The sequence below is a fragment of the Leopardus geoffroyi genome, chromosome C3, assembly GCF_018350155.1.
Source record: "Leopardus geoffroyi isolate Oge1 chromosome C3, O.geoffroyi_Oge1_pat1.0, whole genome shotgun sequence".
Lineage (NCBI taxonomy): Eukaryota > Metazoa > Chordata > Mammalia > Carnivora > Felidae > Leopardus > Leopardus geoffroyi.
In genome coordinates this window covers 24,605,912-24,625,687 of record NC_059338.1, presented here as the reverse complement: position 1 = coordinate 24,625,687, position 19,776 = coordinate 24,605,912, and the positions used below count along the sequence as shown (strand labels likewise).

General features: G+C 37.3%; 1 protein-coding gene across 7 annotated transcripts in view; it reads right to left on the bottom strand.

Annotated features, from left to right (window-relative positions):
* The window catches only part of LOC123586779 (complement factor H-like), a 106,106-nt gene that overhangs the window by 64,832 nt on the left and 21,498 nt on the right, over positions 1-19,776 (bottom strand). For all 7 annotated transcript variants that reach the window (XM_045456169.1, XM_045456171.1, XM_045456170.1 and 4 more), the window contains exons 2-6: positions 17,430-17,615; positions 16,983-17,088; positions 11,074-11,150; positions 9,381-9,572; positions 6,522-6,692 (exon numbers count right to left, since the gene is read on the bottom strand). In XM_045456169.1, the coding sequence (XP_045312125.1) occupies positions 6,522-6,692; positions 9,381-9,572; positions 11,074-11,150; positions 16,983-17,088; positions 17,430-17,615 (732 nt within the window). The remainder of the gene's footprint in view (positions 1-6,521; positions 6,693-9,380; positions 9,573-11,073; positions 11,151-16,982; positions 17,089-17,429; positions 17,616-19,776) is intronic.

Genomic DNA, 19,776 nt, shown 5'->3' with positions numbered 1-19,776 from the left:
GGATCAGTTTGCAATACTCCTTTTCTTTTTCTTTTTTTAAATTTAAATTTTATTTTTTACTTTACATCCAAATTAGTTAGCACATAGTGCAACAATGATTTCAGGAGTAGATTCCTTAATGCCCCTTACCCATTTAGCCCATTCCCCCTCCCAAAACCCCTCCAGTAACCCTCTGTTCTCCATATTTAAGAGTCTCTTAAGTTTTGTTCCCCTCCTTGTTTTTATATTATTTTTGCTTCCCTTCCCTTGTGTTCATCTGTTCTGTGTCTTAAAGTCCTTACATGAGTGAAGTCATACGATATTTGTCTTTCTCTGAGTGACTAATTTTGCTTAGCATAATACCCTCTAGTTCCATCTACGTAGTTGCAAATGGTAAGATTTAATTCTTTTTGATTGCAGAGTAATATTCCATTGTATACATATACCACATCTTTATCCATTCATCCATCGATGGATATTTGGACTCTTTCCATACTTTGGCTATTGTTGATAGTGCTGCTATTGGGGTGCGTGTGTCCCTTCACAACAGCATACCTGTATCCCTTGGATAAAATACCTAGCAGTGCAATTGCTGGGTTGTAGGGTAGTTCTATTTTTAATTTTTTGAGGAACCTCCATATTGTTTTCCAGAGTGGCTGCACCAGTTTGCATTCCCACCAGCAGTGCAAAAGAGATCCTCTCTCTCCACATCCTGGCCAACATCTGTTGTCGCCTGAGTTGTTTATGTTAGCCATTCTGACAGGTGTGAGGTGGTATCTCACTGTGGTTTTGATTTGGCAATACTCCTTTTCTAATAAAATATCATAGCTTTAAACTATTGTTGAAATGTTATATAACCATTTATATTGGTGCCATGGTTGACATTCAGCATTGCCAGAAAATCATTTATATTCTCCCAAATTACTTCCTATTCCATTTCCCAAAGTAAGTGACTCATGATTCCTTATTTTCTTCAAAAGCCATCTAACACAATAGCTCCTTCATTGACAAATAAATTCTTGCATTCACAAAAAACAATTCAGACCACAAACTGTGGATTCCCTAGATTTCTTTATAACATGCTTTTAACTTTGGCTATATCTGTTTTATTTTATTTTATTTATTTTTTATTTTTGGGACAGAGAGAGACAGAGCATGAACGGGGGAGGGGCAGAGAGAGAGGGAGACACAGAATCGGAAACAGGCTCCAGGCTCTGAGCCATCAGCCCGGAGCCCGACGCGGGGCTCGAACTCACGGACCGTGAGATCGTGACCTGGCTGAAGTCGGACGCTTAACCGACTGCGCCACCCAGGCGCCCCTGGCTATATCTGTTTTAAACTTTAGCCTTTCCCTTACTCTGATGATAAGGTGTTTTTTTCATATTCATGTTAGCTTTTCAAAACTTTAATCTCCTGTAGAGCATCTCCCACAGAATAAACCATTGTTTATTCCTTCCCTCTCTCTTTTTGTCTATGATTCTCTCTTAAATGGATATGCAAGCTTCTCTAATTTTAAACTCCTTCTCTCAACCCTTTGTTCAAGGTAGTTGATGTACTACCTTCTCCTCTCCTTCACAACAAAGATCCTTCAAATATCATCTTACAATTAGTATCTCCAGTTTTCAACCTCCCATTTATTCTTCAATCTACTGCTATCTCTGGCTTCTGACATCCCCAACAGGCTGGTGGTACTCAGACAAAAGTCACCAATGTCCTCTAATTTCCAAATGTAAAAACTCTGTATTGCACATATCACAGTGCCTGGTACTATAGACCATGGGCTAAACCCTCTGTAATATTTGACACTGTTGATCACTGACTTCTCGACATTCTCCAATGCCTTACATTCTTATGTCTTCCTACTACTCTTTAATTTTGTCTGAACGGTATTATTTTATTTTATTTCTAGTTGCCCTCCTTCCTCTGCTCTACTTAATTTTAGGCACTGTCTACTTCTCAGATCTCATCTCCTACCAAGGTCCCACTTACTCTCTATACTACCAACACAATAGCCTTCTGTCTGGTGTTCACACATGCCAGGCTTATTCATATCATTTGCACTTTTTATTCTTTATTTCTTGAGTGATGCTCCTCTAGATCTTCCTGCTGACTCTTATCACCACCTCAGAAATATCTTGCCTGAAGACCCAACAAGTATTGTATGAATGAATAGCTATGCTTTACAGTTGGTTCTACATGAGTATTTGTCCTTGATTTTGTTGTTTGCTTCTTCACGATCTCTCTGTGAATGAAGACACTTCAATGATAAAAAGCTATCATCATTACGCTAATAACTCTTCAGTGAGATCCAAATCCATATATCCAACTGAAGCTTCACATTAGACAGGTCCATGTGAATAATTCAAAGGCATATCCAACTAACTACATGCCAAACTAAATCAACTTTTTCTCAATATATGCTTTCCTCCTGTGTTCAACATTTTAGTTTGCGACACAAAAACCTCATGACAGGAGCCTGGAAATTTATCCTACCTACGTTCTTCCCCTTCATTTCAATATTCATTCACACAACACATTCTATAATCTTATAATTATTGCTTATATACCTCCTGCTCTTCATACCATGCTTCCACTGTGTACATCCAACTCCTAGAGGTACTATCAAAGTCTTAATTGGTCTTAAATTTGTACTTCATTCCTCCAGAATAAGCTTTAATAAGTCTCTATTCCAAACATGATAATATACTTTTTAGCAATGATTATAGTAGAGAGAATTAAATATGTGAGTACCTAACACAAATTTTAAGTATAATATCTCTACAGTGCCTGATTTTAATTTACACTACCCTCAGATGAGCCTTAAACGTGCTTATTTACTTTTATTTTTTCTCCTCACTTTATTCTGCTCTATCATATTTTCATAGACTTATTGCAGTGCAGTTTATTATATCCTGATTTTTACTTCATACTGTGGCTTAACTTAATTTTGAATTCAAAAGCTACAAGATATAAAAAACAAGAGTTTTATTAAGAGGCCAACAAAAAATATTGGGAGGATTTTGTTAAAAAATTAAGAAATAAGATCTTCAGGTGATTACTCTTGAGCAGTGGACATAAATCACTTAATAAATTGTAATTTCCTACTTTCATAATTTCCATTAAAATAAATGATGCTAGTAAAACATTGCCAGGGCACGTGCCTCTATCCAAAACAGTACTGGAGAATGTCTGCATGTGTGGGGTCACATTTTTTCCTACTGTTAGATACCACCAGTAAGCATTTGAAATAAGAACAAGAATTTAATGCTAGCACTCTATGTTGTTCATCATCAGAAAATCTGACTTGTACACAGAACAGATGGATTTGGAGCAAAGGTGGCTTTTATTTAGCAGGTCTTGGTACTTTTAATTATTCCTATAAATGATTTGCTGTCAGAGACTGGTTCCTATTAGACAAAGAGACCAAAGTTTTGACAAATCACCTTCAAACAGAACCCCTGAAGGGCACCTGGGTGGCTCAGTCAGTTAAGTGTTCAACACTTTATTTCAGCTCAGGTCATGATCTCATGGCTCGTGAGATTGAGCCCCACAGTGGGCTCCATGCTGACAGTGTGAAGCCTGCTGGGGATTCTCTCTTTCCTTTCTCTCTGCCCCTACTCCCAGTCATGCGCGGTCTCTCTCTCTCTCTCTCTCTCTAAGTAAATAACATTAAAAAAAAAAAAAAACCTGACACATAAAATCATAAACCGGATGGAAGAAATTTTAAGTATTTTATCCTAGGTTATTTTATTTTAATTTTATTTTAGTTCCAAATTTATTATAGATTTGGAGAAAGCAAGGTCTATAGATTTGGAATTCATCATTACCAGCAGGTAGATCCTTCTATTGTCCTAGGAAAATAAGGAGAAGCATTTGTGATATACTAGCTAAGGTACAATGTAGAGTACCTTTTACTTTTAAACTTATTTTTAAATGTTTATTTATTTATTTTGAGAGAGAGGGAGTGCACGCACAAGGGCGTGGCAGAGAGAGAGGGAGGGAGAGAATCCCAAGCAGGCTCCATGGTGTCAGTGAAGAGCCTGATGCAGTGCTCAAACTCTAGAACCAAACTGTGAGATCATGACCTGAGCTGAAATTAAGAACGGTATCCTTAACTGACTGAGCCAACAAGGTGCCCCTGGAGTTCCTTTTAATAAAAGACTTCTCCGTATCCAGTTAATGAACCACTGTTGTAACAGAGAGTGCATGCTTATTTAATTTGAACCTCTCTTTATATATGTTGATGTTTAGTAAACTGTTTTGTGAGAGTATCCAATCTTAGTGCACCTCAATCCTGGCATCTCTCTCCCCAAAGAAAGGATTCTAAGGCATCCTGTCTTGAGTTTTTGAGTTATACAATTGACTAAGAAAATGAAAAACAAATTCTAAAAAGAAAATGTTTTACAAATGTGGGATCTTTACTGTGTGTGTGTGTGTGTGTGTGTGTGTGTGTGTGCGCGCGCGCGCGCGTGCATGGGTGTGGTGTAGATGGGTCAAGTTTCAAGTAAGCCTAGGAATTGTAGCAACACATATGGGAAAAACAGATTTCCCACATTAAAACAAATATGTGCTCAGCAACAGCTTTAAGCAGGTAGCTATGTGACCAAGAAAAAGAACTAACTAGACAACTTCTATGGAGCAGTCAGGCTATCCTGAGTCCTATGTCAAAGTAAAACTGAATTCAGATTCTGACGTCTTACTTGGAAGTAAATTTCATTGAAACCTGGAATGATGATTTATTCTAATGTTCACTGAAACCTGGAGTGATGTATTCTAATGTTTATACAGGACAAAGGGCCTGATATAAAGTAAGGGGTTTATAAGTTATATTTTGACGACTGGATGGATAATTTAGCTCTCTAAATATTTAAGTCAGGCTCTGGAAGTAAAACATACGGCAGAAGTTAATGCCAGAGGACTTGTGCACCCACTTTCTTTGAGTAGGAGCCACAAATGCCATGAAGCCAAACAGCTGGACTCCAAATATGATCCGCTGATCACAGATCTAATGTGGATGATCACTGTCTTCTCTTCACTAAACTCTTTGTAAAATATTTTCTTAACAATGCCTAGTAGTGGAAGTCACTCAGTTGTAGGAAGATATATTTTCCAAGGAGCTACTTGTGGACTCAACCCCAAATTTCTTTCAGGGGGTTGGGGTGCCTGGCTGGCTGAGTCAGTAGAGCATGTGACTCTTGATCTCAGGGTTGTAAGTTCAAGCCCCAGGTAGGGTATGGAGCTTACTTTTAAAAAAAAGTTCAAAAAATTAAAAAAAAATTTTGTAAATGTTTATTTTTGAGAGAGACAGAGTGTGAGTGGGGGAAGGGCAGAAAGAGAGAGAGGGAGACACAGAACGTAAAGCAGGCTCCAGGCTCTGAGCTGTCAGCACAGAGCCCGACACAGGGTTCAAACTCATGAACTGCAAGATCATGACCTGAAGTCAGACGTTTAACCGACTGAGCCACCCAGGTGCCCTCAACCAAAAAATGTTTAAAGTAAGAACAAAATCATTCAAAATTTAACTCTAGTTTTTGTAAGAGAGGATCATTAAACAAGGTTTACGCATGGAATTATGAATCCTATGATTAAAAGTTCAGAGAGCTCTTAAGAGTTCAACTCTTCTCACCATCTCCCCACCTACCCTGGGCCACAATATGACCATATCTATAAAAGTCACCCTTTTAGAAAGGCACTTGACCTCTGATTTCATGTAGGATAGCACTTGTAACTTGTTTCACTCGCTGCTGCAGCCCGCATCCGAAGTTAACGCACCCTTTTCCATAAATGTTTGCAAACAGCTCAACACACTTGTTACCGTGCGACATGTAATAGCTGTACCTTCTTGCTATTCTTCTAATGATATGATGTCTTAAACTCAACCTTTTACAGTTTTGCATCTGGACCACGAGAGTTTGAAACTCTCTCTTTTGAAATGAGGTAGGCTAAGTAGAACACAATATTACAGACATAACTTTTGGTGGGCACGAAGCACAGTTGACGTGGATTCTACATCTGCACAATATCCCCCATTAGGAAGCCTAGAAGAGTTTGGTGGGTGCCCCCTGCCACCCCCCTGCATCATCATCACTATTGATTCATATTACGCCTGTGCTTAGTGAAATCTCTAGTTATTTCCACTTAATTCCATTGTTAATTGAGGGTTCCCTCATATGGTATTCATCTCATTTACTTTGTTTGCAAAGCTAACTGCTCGGCTTTACAAGAGCAATCTGTCTGAGAAGTAATCATGCCTGGGAAGCCTATTATTGCCCTGGCTCTGCTCTAGACTTGATTTTTGACCGCAGACCAACTACTTAACGAGCTATTGAACTCTTCTGTTCCTTTTATGTCTATTTTCAGAACGAGAGAATTATACCAAAATTAATTTTTGCACACATAAAACGTTAAGTATATCGTATTTATAAGAGTTGGTTCTTGTCAACATTAACGCTCCATTGTGAGAAAAAATAAACTGCTTCACTGTAAGGAATATATGAATGAAAAGAATTGATAAAATATATAGAAAGGAAATATAACATTACCTTTACATGAAGGGGTTGGAGTCCATCCCGATGCAGTGCATATGGCATCTCCTTTACTACTGTATTCATAACCCTGGTGACATGTATACTGAAATCGTTCGTTTTCCTTGTAAGTTTTCTTCAGAGATGCAGCATTTCCATTTGCGATTTCTGGCTTTTGGCAGGAAATTTCTAAATATAAGGGATTAAATTCCAAAATGTTTGTTATATATTAAAGAGCCATGTCTAAGACATAGTTAAAGATATAAGTTTTGTTTCCTTTAGGCAAATCAGACAACGAAACAAAACTTCTATTTTGACATGGATACTTGAATTATTTATCTGTTGTTTTTAATTTTGATTTTTGAAATAAGGTAAAATTCTGATTAAACTTCTGCTGCTAGGGGTGCCTGGGTGGCTCAGTTGCTTAAGTAACTGGCTCTTGATTTTGGCTCAGGTTATGATCTCATGGTTCCTGGGATCGTACCCTGTCTGTGGCTCCCTGCTGGCAGTGTAGAACCTTCTTGGGATTCTTTCTCTTTCTTTCTCTGTCCCTCCCTTACTCATGCTTCTCTCTCTCTCTTTCTATCAAAAATAAATAAATAAATAAAAATTATGTTGCTTATTTTATTTGCTTTGAAGATAAATTAGTCCTCTTCAAGTAAATAGCAGGCAGTAATGATACCAACTATATATATATAATTGGGTATAGATATATAGGCTTATTGTGATAAATATTTTCACCGAAATACTTGTAAAAATTATGTATTTTCTAGTTATCAATAATAGAGTCATAATTGGCATAACACTTTGTCAAAGAAGTTAATTTAACCTATTGTCATTATATCTATGAATTACATCTTCTGTTTTTGTGGCTTTACCATCCATCAAAATTTTCTGTCAAGAAAACCCAAAAACTGGCCATCATATTTGCCCCCTTCTTCTCTCAAACATTTCCCCCTGGGATTATGGCAACAATAACTAATTTCCCAGATGCTATTCTCGCACCTCTGTAATCTATTTTCCTGTTTGTAACTTAATGACTGTTTTTCTTGTCCCTTCATCGCTCCGTTGAAGGATTCCACTGAAATCCTCCATCGATTCCCAATTCAGTCTGAATAAAAGCCAAATTCTTCAGCATGATATGGAGCACCTTAGAACCTTGCACTGGCCTATCTTCAAGCCATCACTGACCTACCCCTACTTGCGTCCTACACAACGGCCTCGAAGACATGGAACAGAGGAGCTTCAGGCTCCTGGAAGCCTCACTGCATTTGTACCTTCCTCTCCCTGAACTTCTCCTGACTGATATACTTTTCCCCTCCTCAACTTCGTTGGAAAAAGTCTCATTCTTTCTTCAAAATGTATCTTATGTATTAGTTATTCCAGTAAGGTTTTACTAACACAGAAATTCAGGTTTTTTTCAAATTTTATTTATTTTGAGAGAGAGAGTTTGAGAGAGACAGTGAGAGAGAGAGAGAGAGAGAGAGAGAGAGAGAGAGCGTGAGTTGGGGAGGGGCAAAGACAGAGGGAGAGAGAGGATCCCAAGCAGGCTCCACTCTGAGCATGGAGCTGGATGCCAGGCTGGATCTCATCACTGGGAGATCACAACCTCAGCTAATATCAGGAGTCTGATGTTCAACTGACTGAGCCACCCAGGTGCTCAGAAATTTAGTTTTAAGGAGGAAACCCCATCTGTGAGCCTCTGGGGTATACAGTATTTGCTGTGCTGAATAGAAATATGATTGCCATTACTGACTTGAAGAACTAATATTGTTAGAGAGAATTTTTAAGAACAGAAATGCTTTTCCCTGCATCTCATTATAGGATAGACTAAACTAAGAAAGTGTGAATTTTAGATTATGTTAAAAAAATAAATATGCCAAATAAGTATTGGTAAAACGAAGTATGGCACCTCTAAGTAAACTGACCATAATGTTTCATTACAAAAGCCTGATCACCATACTGGTCATGATGCACTGGTTAGCAGTATTATAACTAAAGAAATCTTTTTTTTTTTAATTTTTTTTAATGTTTTTTATTTTTGAGACAGAGAGAGACAGACCATGAATAGGGGAGGGTCAGAGAGAGAGGGAGACACAGAATCGGAAGCAGGTTCCAGGCTCTGAGCTGTCAGCACAGAGCCCGACGCGGGGCTCGAACTCACAGACCGTGAGATCATGACCTGAGCCGAAGTCGGATGCTTAACCGACTGAGCCACCCAGGCGCCCCTATAACTAAAGAAATCTTGACTTGCAGTTTACTATAGAATTTTTTTTTAAGAGGCAGAAAGTTATTTAGTGAATTCAGTTTAGTTCCACAATATTTCTCTAAACTTACAGTGCAAATATAAAATAGGACCCCATTCTAGAAGTGTTATTCAAGAACAGAATGTTATAATGATATATCAGTAGAAATAAATAACGACTTTTTGATCTTACAAATTAAAAGAAAACCTGTTCTGTAGGCCAATATTAAATCTTGCAGCAGAAATGGTTAGTATTCTATTTGAGCATGAAAGCCCATTACAATTAAATTATGGATATGACCATGGAATTTGGTTTCAGATAACCTAGGTTTGAATCTTAACTCCACCGTTATGCCATCATAACCTTGGTCATGAGATGTAAGTTTTTTGCCCCACAGTGTCCTCAGTTATAAAATAGAGGTGAAAACGGTGCATAAATCACAGTCATTTTGAAGGTAAAATGGAATGTAAAGAACTTAGATCAATTACTGACAAATAGTAAGTGCCCAATAAATGTTAGTTTTAATGTTATTAGTATAATTAGTATTATTCTATGCATAATATTTAAAAGTGCAAATTTTCATGAGAAAAACTAAAACTGTCCGATCCCATGAACAGTAAATGTATCTTACCCACACATTTTGGGCTTTCTCCACTCCAAACACCATTTGTTGAGCAACGTATTTCTGCAGGCCCAACAAGCATGAAGCCTGAATTGCACACAAACCGTACTACTTGTCCAAAAGTATATTCCTTGTCTAATTCCAATGCGCTACTGGTCAATCTCCCATTCTCTGGATGTGTCACTGGTAAACACTTAACAACTGAAAAAAATAAATATAACTTTTCCTGATAGAATTTGACAACTTTATTAGGAAAAATATGTATATATACACATACAGGTATAAAGTCACTAACAAAGAAAGATTGGGGGAATTACTTAATTTTTTTAAAGAAGCATTTGACAAACCTGTTTGTTGGATATAAAGGCTTATAAATTAAAAAAAATCAATAAGCTTATCTCTGATTATTTTCTATGAGAGCAGACAAAGAAAAAATTATTTCTTTGAATGTCAGTTTACATTTTTACAGTAACAAATAAATGTTCCTTAAATAATTGAAAAATATAAAGCTTGAGATAATTAGATGAATTTTTTCACTTAAGCCCTAGGATAATATAACACTGTATTCCTAAAAGGTATAAATGCAAACTTTCTGATTCTATTTCTTTCAATAGATAAACAGTCCTTAATTTTCCTTCCTCTCCCACATCAGTGCTCAAAATAATCTGAGTATTCCTTTTGATTTTACTTAATATTTTCCAATACCTTGTAGGTTATGGCATTTAAACTTTATTTTAGAGTAGAATCATCCAGGATGCTCATTAAGATGGAAATTCTATGGCTATCTCCCTGCGCTATTACCCGAGATACTGATTTAGTAGGTTTTTAGTAACTCAAAATTTCAGCTTTAAACAAGCACCTCAGGTGATTTCAGTGTAGATGTTCCTTAAAACATTTAGATCTTTCCTCTCATTTCCGTAAGTTCTCTTCTTTAGGTAACGGGACTTTTGAGTGATCACATTCCCACTCGCCCTCCTCCTCCTCCTCCTCTCCTCCTTCATCCTCCTGGTCCTCCCTCCCTCCCCCTTTTCCTCATTCCCTCCCTCCTTCCCCCTCTCTCTCCCTCTCTATTTACTTCTCACCATGGAACTAAGAAAGACTACTCTGACTCATCTATTTCCATGATGACTAGAGAGATTGGCATTACTAGCCCAAAATTTAGAAACAGGATCTACATTTTTCTCATTCTGACTCTTGGTTTTATGGATCAGTAAGAAAAGTAGAGCTCTTCCTTACTTCCTGCCTCTTTTCAGTAAGACTAAGACCACAGGAAAACCTCCTTTGCCATGCAAGAGGGGAGAGATAACTGAATCATGGTCTCCATTTCAGCTGTTATTGACAATCTCTGCATTTGGGTGGATATTGATTGAGTATGTATTCATTAGTAAAGCAGAAATTCTGATCCTTGTGCTATTTCTAGTGTTTAGAATCCAAAAGGAAAGGAAAATAGGTTTTAGATTTCCTAATCTCTAATACTTTGAATACATTAGATCAGATGAAACTGCATTCACATTTGGTCAATAAAACACAAAATAACGTAGTAATAAAAAGCTTAAATATCCATTCTATATTAGAAGCCACAAAAATACTGAATCAAAAATATGTAATTACAAACTTTAAGCATTATTTTAATGTAGATATCTCAAAAAAGTCTTAGTTCTTTTAAATATTTGAATGTATTTGTAAACAATTTTACATATACCTTCACATATAGGAACATCATTGGTCCATCCATCAGATTCACACTCACGGAAATTGATGCTACCTAGCATCTGATACCTGAAAACCAAAAATAACAGAGTGGTGAGCTAATGTGTATTTATATGCAATATTAACTTTGATACATTCTGAATGTCCAGGAACTCCATTTCAGAGAAAATTAGAAGCATATACACTTCCTTCCTCTCTCCCTTCCTTCTTTCCTTCTGTCTTTTCTCCCCACCCTCTTACTTTTTCCCTTCCTTTCTTTCTCTCTTTTCTTTCTCTTTCTTTTTTTTTAAATTTCTATCTTTCCTTTTTTTAAAACTTGTGTGTTCTTTTTGTAAGTATATGAGATGAATAATTTTTTTTTAAGTTTATTTATTTTGAGAGAGAGAGGGAGAGAGAAAGAGAGAGAGAGAGAGATGGGCAGAGAGAGAGGGAGAAAGAGAATCCTAAGCAGGTTCCCCATTGTCAGTGCAGAGCCTGATGCAGGGCTCAATCTCATGAACCATGAGATCATGCCCTGAACCAAAATCAAGAGTGAGACACTTGATTCCGAGGGAGAGGGTCCAACAAGGTGGAGAAGTAAGGGGATCTGAAGTTCTCTCATCTCTAAAACAAAGCAGTGTTGAGGCCAAAGGACCTTGAACTCCAAGAGTCCATGGCAAAGTGACAGAGATGCTTCCAGGGACCCACCGTGACAACCTGACAGGCCATAGGTGCATGATTGCAAACTGGGAGAGAGAAAATGAACAGAGGGGAGGGATCCCCTTCTGCGGAGAGACAAAGGGAAGAGAAAGAGAGGCTGGGGATGCATAGGACTCTATCTGGATAAGAGGAAAACCACAGACAGACTGAGACATAGAAGGATCCAATCTCGAACTCAGGGGCTTCCTCCAGACTGGGGCCAGGCCAGTCATCCTATTTGTGCACCTGGGGAGGAGGGGAGCCAGCCCTGGCCTCGGTAACTAGTTCAGAGGCCCACTCCCCAGTGGGAGAAAGCAACCCACTCCCTGGAGTGCTGTGGGAAGAAGGTATATATCCACTCAAAGGAGCAGCACTTTCCCCCAAACCAGGGCGGAGGGAGTGGGAACCTTAAAGATATAAGGGGTTAATTCCAGCCAAGCACCAGGGAGGCACGGGCATGGGGGGGGGGGGGGGACCAGGACAAACCGCCTCATTTGCGCCAGAGGCACAGTGAAGACTGCTTGAAAAGAGTGGTTTGGGAAACCTGGTCCATGGAGGAGAGACTGGGGTGGCACCATTTTTCTCTCCATCACCAACAAGGTGGGGCATCCAGTAGGGGAAAGGGGCTTCCGGTAGGGGAGTGGGGCTTCCTGTAGGGGATAGTGGACCCACAGGGGAGGTAGGATCCACCCACACCAAACCACACCCCTCTGTCCCTGGTAACTGCCTATCTACCAGAGCGGGACTCACGTGGATGAACCCAACGGGCCCTCCTTCAGACCAAGGCTGTTGCATTGCTTGATTTAATTCCCCAGACAATTTTTATTATATAGATATATTCTTCCTTCCCTTTCTCCTTCTTATCTCTTCCCTCCTCTAGTCTGGTTCCTCTGGTTGTTGGTTTGCTTAAGCAGATACATTTAATCTATTCTCTTGATACATGTTCTATACTTCTTTATTTTCCTTTCTCACTCTGGATTAAGCCATATAGTTTCTCTGTCTGGACAATTTTCTTTTCTCTTTTCTTTTCTTTTCTTTTTCCCTGCCTCCTTCTTTATTTTCCTTTCTCTCTCTCTTTGGATTAAGCCATGTAGTTTCTCTGTCTGGTCAATTTTTATTTTCTTTCCTTTTTCCCTGCCCCTGTCACTTCTCTCTTTGTATGGGATAAGGCCTCTTGCATCAGCACCACCTCCACCCTGTTATTTACTTGTAGCTGGTGTTTCTGTTTTTTCATTTTTGGGTTTTTTTTTGTTTGTTTTGTTTTCTGTTTGTTTTTTGCTTGTTTTCCTTTCCAGGGCTACTTCAATGAACAAATCAAGGCACACCTGGTAGAGGGTCCAAAACACCACTAGGAATAGGGAGATAAAGTAACCAAAGTCACAACAACAGAGAGCAAGTAATGCTCTCCAAAAAAAACATCTTCTGAAAGCCCAGGCCCTGGACACTGGCCCCTCTTTAATATAGTAGCGCTCGCAGGTGCAGGGCACATAACAAGCTTTTAAAACTCATAAGGGACAGAAAACTAGCCAAAATGATGAACCAGAAGAATTCTCCTCAAAAAAAATTCCAGGAAGAATTGACAGCTAAAGAGTTGATCAAAACAGATATAAACAATATAACTGAACAATAATTTAGAATAATAGTCATAAGATTAATTTCTGGGCTTGAAAAAAGCATAGAAGACAGCAGAGAATCTATTGCTGCAGAGATCAAGGAACTGAAAAATAGTCATGATGAATTAAAATAGTGGGACACTTAACTAATTGAGCCATCCAGGCACCCCTTTCTATCTTTTTTAAGCTTCTTTCTTACTTAAGAAAGACGCTAAATCTTCAGGCACACGGACTAGGAATAATCATAATCCTTGGTTCATGACACAAACTCATTACAATTTCGTGCTAAATATCCTCTTATGTTTTTCACTGAGTTAGTCAATTAGTTACACATTAACAATGTTATAACCTCCTTGAACTACCACCAAAACCAAAAACCAAAAACATGATAATAACCAAGAATTAACAATATGTTACCCTTCCTCTACTCTTGTTCCATACTCCTACCCTCCACAATTATGACATTTTTGGAACATTTGGGGCTTTTTACACAATCAAGGATAGTACTAGCCAACACAGCATGTGGTATATTTTTAACACTTGTCTTCATTTTCCTGTCTCCATCCCAGGCATTTTTTAGAGTGTGGTCATTGAGTCAGGTTTCCTTATAAATGCTATTCAATGTCAAATTTATCTAACTGTGGAACCCATCAAGCCAGTGCTGAAAATCCTAAATGCTCTAGTTGGATGAAAGTTCCTTGGGGCAGATGCAAAATGTACAATCATTACTAGAGGCTTTAGAGCAAAGCAAGTCATCCTTCTTAATATTTTTTAATATTACAGTGGACAGCAAGAAGCAGAAATCTTTTTCTTAAAAAATAAATAATGGGCAGGATTTTGATAATCACAAGAGATAATTTTGAGAACGGGCCTCTCCTAAACTTCTAAATAATTCTACATAGACAAATGTTTCCTTTGTCTGCAAATAAGGATTGCTTCACCCATTACACAAGTAAAACAAACAAACAAACAAACTTTCTCCCTCAAAAAATACTTTGTATTTCTCTGAATGTTACTGTTTGTTCCTAATTCTCTGAAGGAAGAAAAACTTTTAATAGATTAAATGAGAATCACAGAACTTGAAGTCAAATAATTACTCTATGTTTTTTTCAGATAAAGGAAAAAAATAATTGGCTATTAAAATTTCTTCTTTGTCTCCTCTACTGGTACCCTGCTCCAACATAGAAAGTACTTTCCTGGTTAACATTTTCCATCTATACCAGAAACCCACCTGCTTTAGGTGGGTGTTTTAGGAATTCTGCCAAATTCTACACAAAACTGCTTATGGCCCATATACATAGGGAAAGGGGGAAGAAAAAGAGCTTGTCCAAATGTTGGTACTTGGCTGAAAGTAATAGCTTATGTATCAGCAACCCCAGCTGGGCAAAATAGCAGAAAAACGTTTTGCAGAGTGCTTCCTTAAAACTACCTACCTGTAGGATACTGAAACTAGATATCCATATCAAGTATCCTGATAAGTGGCTAGTATTCAGCTAAATAGGTATTTAGCAGAGAAAAGGTGGATGGGGACAAGGGATCAAAGAGGGTCGGTTGACTAGCAGAAACCATGGGTGTAGTAAACCCATTCTACATTGTTTCCACAACTAGGACAAAAGATTTACATCCCTTCAGGTACGTAAAACAATCTCTCTAAAATTTTTTTTTTATTTTTTTTTTTATTAAAAAAAATTTTTTTTTTCAACATTTATTTATTTTTGGGACAGAGAGAGACAGAGCATGAACGGGAGAGGGGCAAGAGAGGGGGAGACACAGAATCGGAAACAGGCTCCAGGCTCCGAGCCATCAGCCCAGAGCCTGACGCGGGGCTCGAACTCACGGACCGCGAGATCGTGACCTGGCTGAAGTCGGACGCTTAACCGACTGCGCCACCCAGGCGCCCCTCTAAAATTTTTTAAATAGCATAAAATTGATGTTTGCTGATCTTGCATAGTCCAAGGACTTTTATTTCCCTGATGAATATCTAGTCCTTGGTGGAGGCCCAAGCTGAGTGGCAGAGGCAGTTACTTTTATAGAGTCTTTAACTGAGTTTGTCCAGAATTCATACAAGATGAAGGAAGCAAACATAAATTAAGTGGAGCCAGAGTAGGAGGTAAAGTATGTTGCTGATTTTTTCACCAAATTATAAATATTTATTGCTGAGGTCTAGGGAATCTAGTGGATGAAGTCTATGAGTTTTGATCCCTTTTTGCGAGGTCCAATATGGAACCTAAGGGGGTCAGACAAGCCTGTATTGAAAGGGATGTTACAGAAGTGAACAGTGAGGTAATTGGAAAATTTAGGCCCAGATGTCTTCATCTATGTGTTCATGTATAAGAAGTCAGCAGCAATGATTGAAAGTTGAACTAAAAATATGTTTGAAAATCTCAGATAGTGAACAAAGCCTAAAATTGTTAAGAACTAAGACTTATTGGGTGTCTGCAATATCCCAAGAATGCTTTGAAGGTCTTCAGTGTGTGTCTTATTTATGTTTTTCACCAATCCGATGATGTACCTGCTATGTTTCTACTTTTTTTTTTTTCTTTTTAGAGAGAGAGACAGACAGAGAAAATGTGAAAGTTGGGAAGAGGGGCAGAGGGAGAGACAGAATCCCAAGCAGGCTCCATGCTCAGTGCATAGCTTGATGCAGGGCTCAATCCCACAACCCCTGGGATCATGACCTGAGCCAAAATGAAGAGCTGGATGCCCACTTGACTGAGCCACCCAGGTTCCCCATGTTTCTACTTTCATAATTGAGGAAATGGGAGTGATGGGATATTAAAAATGATACAGTTATTAAGTGGTGAATTTTTGGGGATGCAGGCTTATTCCAAACCCTAACTTTTAAAATATTATATTTTATTGCCTCAAATCAAGAAATAAATGAGAGAGTAATAAAAATCAATTTGTAATTTTGATCCTATTTTTATATATGCAGTATAAACTTGTAATGATGCTGTTTTTCCAAAGTATGAAACTTTCTTCAAAACAATTTGTTGACCTGGGTGGGCATAACAGGAATAAAGAACACTTAAGAGGTATTACAGTGTTAAGATTAGCCATGAAAATCCAGCAGGAGTTTAGAGAACAGAGTCAATGATTATGAAGGCAGTAGCACTTTTGGTCCATGTGATAAGAGTAATTTTCAGACCATGGAAACTTAAATAATGGTAATTATTATTACTTCAGTGTAAAATATTTACTTCTTTTAAATTTTAAAAGCTTAAATCAGTCATGTAATATGATTTTGTTACCATTCCCACTGTCCCTGACATACTGAAATCCCATATACTCTGCACATAATAGAATACAGTCAGGACTTGTTGGAATAAATCCTAATTTATATGTATACTATTTTCCAGCCCTCCTAGAACTACACTTTCTCAGCATAATTATGATTCATTTTAAGTTTTCAATGTTGAGAAGATAATAAGGTATCCAAATATAATCATTTTCATTATAGATTAATTTTTCAGGCTACTTGTTACGGTACTTATAAAAATGCTCATAGAAAAATAAAGTAACCTTAAAAATACTAATCAGTACAGTCCCCATTTACTATCTAAATTATAATCATCTCAATTATAAATCTCTTTTCATATTGACTACATACCCCTCATTACATGTGTAAACAACCTTTGCACCATATTCAAACTTTTCTCCTCTTTCAAGTTGAAAAGTACCAAAAGATGTATCTCCAGGATGTCCACAGGGCCTTTCTAAAATGAAAAAAAGAATATAATTTTATTAAGTAACACAGGAAACACATTTTATGTAGGAGCTCAAGGAAAATGACTTAATATTACATCAGAGGACATAATTGAAGATGTGGAAAAGTGAAAAATGGCAAAGTTATCATTTTATTATTAAACTTATCTATATGGTTGGGTTTTTTTTATTTTTGGAAGATTACAACTCCTTATTAAGAATAATGATGGTATATTATTTTGTATTTAAATGATAATTGTGATATAATTCAGCTAATAATTCTATAATATCAAACATTCAGTGTTTTCAAACTAAAGTTTTCACAAATTTCAGAAATGTATGAATTACTTACTCTCACATATTTTCAGTGGATTAAGAGCCACCCATTCTCCATTCTTGCATTCCATTACAATAGATCCAAGAGTTATATATCCAGGTCGGCATTTATATTTAGCCTGAGTTCCCTCTGGATAGTTTTGTTCAGACCAGACACCTGACAAAATTTCAGTTTGTTTTCTTGGAGGAGGTCCTTTACAATCTAAAAACAATAAACAAAGTAATTGCCTAAAGTGTTTATTTAGGTTTACAATATGTTTAGTTTATTTTTGCTTTTAAAAATACCTATGCTGTTACATGTCCATCCAAATGTATGTCTTAATATATATATATTTTTTACCTTACAGAAATTGAATTTACATAAATTTGTAAAAATAGCTTTCCATAGAAATTGCTTTACTTTACTTTATTATTTTTTTATCAAAATAATGATATTATTTGTTATTTTTATCACTACTTTAGACCTGAAAATAAACTGACAGCCTGCAAATGTATGCCACTTCATGAAGATTGTGGAACAATAGTGATATTCATTGTAGAGAGCTAAAAGTGACTTATCCTTGGTGTGCCTAAGTGGCTCAGTCAGTTAAGCATTGGACTATTGATTTCAGTTCAAGTCATTATCTCGCTTTTTGTGAGATGGAACCCCACATCAGGCTTTGTGCTGATAGCACTGTGCCTGCTTGGAATTCTCTCTCTCCCTCTCTCTCTGTCCACCCCCCCCCCCACCACCACTTGCACTGTCTCTCTTTCTCCGTCTCTCAAAATAAATACAAAATCTTTTAAAAAAATGACTTATCCTTTGGGGATGCAAGGACAACATACACAAAGGTCATCAATGGTGAGAATAGTGGCAAAATCTGCCAGTTGGAATTTGTGTACCAACAGAAAGTTGAAAAATGAATGTAAGGGAACATTTGCTACCCCTGACCTCTTAGCCAGGGAATATGGGTGAGATATTATATTATTCTTAACTGCTGCACTGCATTCTACTATTCATCTGTTGATTTGGAAAATACTTACTCGGTGCTATTCTAAGTTCTGAAGAAAAACAATAAATTTAAAAAGAGACAAAGTACCTGATCTCAAGTGTTTCCACTCTACCAGGGAAGTTAGTTATTAAATAAGTAATTAAAGACATGTACAATATGCATTACAGGTAGATAAATTCTAGTTAGTGAAATAAAGTGTGGTAAGATGATACAAAATTTCATGGGAATATTCCAAATATGACAAAATAGGTTGGAACAAAACAGCATCCTACTGCAAATTGGAAAAACAATAACAAACTCTGTGTGGGGAGGGAGGGGAGCAGTAGGGGTGTTTTCATGTGTGTGTGTTGAAAGGAACTGGAAATCCTGGAAATAGTGAGAAGAAAAGTGATTAAATGAACTAAACCAAAGTGGGAAAGGCCTCCTTTAGCAACATATTGTTTCTGGACATCTCTTACCTGGTTATGTTTGCCAACTCTGGGTATGGATTGAAGATTAGGCTTTGCCTGAATGGAGGGATGTTAATGAGGGAAAGAAGAAGCAGACACTTTTGGAGGTATGTCTAACAGGAAAAATTCTGAAACCTTGCACAATGAGGGTGCTCTGCTGGAGCCTAAGAGTCGAGTAAAAATTCCTACAGTTTCATACAAAAAGTCCCAATAAGAAAAAGATCCTGCTTCAAATACACACCTGCATCCTCATCAAAACAGTTGCCAAATTTGAAAGTCACTCAGGGTGAGATTAAAGAACAGAGGTCAAAACATCAGAAAAGCAGGATAAATCCCTCAGAGTATTTTGGGATGGATGAAGATGAGACCAATCAGATTCTTGATAAAAAGGCAAGAAGGTCTTTACTTTTAGACTTTTTAAACCAGAAATGGACTGACTCAAACCAGAAGTGCAACTCAGACCCACCTGAGCTCATTTCTTGATTAGATCAATAAAAAGCAAACACTCTTGTCAATCGGGGTGGGGGACGGTAAATAATATGAACATTTACATTACATTTATTTCATATGAAATGTATGGCTTTGTATAAAAAATTAAAAGATACATAAAGAAGCAAAAAATGTGATAATAAATGAAGCAAAAACAAATGGATTCTGGAAGCCAGACACTCATATTCAGATGTTGGAATTAGTGTCAAGGTCACTAAAATAGCTATTTTAAGTATGTGAAAGGAACGACAGGGAAACAATAGATAAAATAAATTTTAAAAAACAGATATTCAAAAGAAAATTGAAACTATAAAAATAACCATGTGTTATACTAAAATTACAAATAAATATCTGAGATATGGATACATTGGATGGTCTTAAGAGCCAAACGGACACAGCAGAACACAAATGTATTAAACTTGAAAAAGACTAA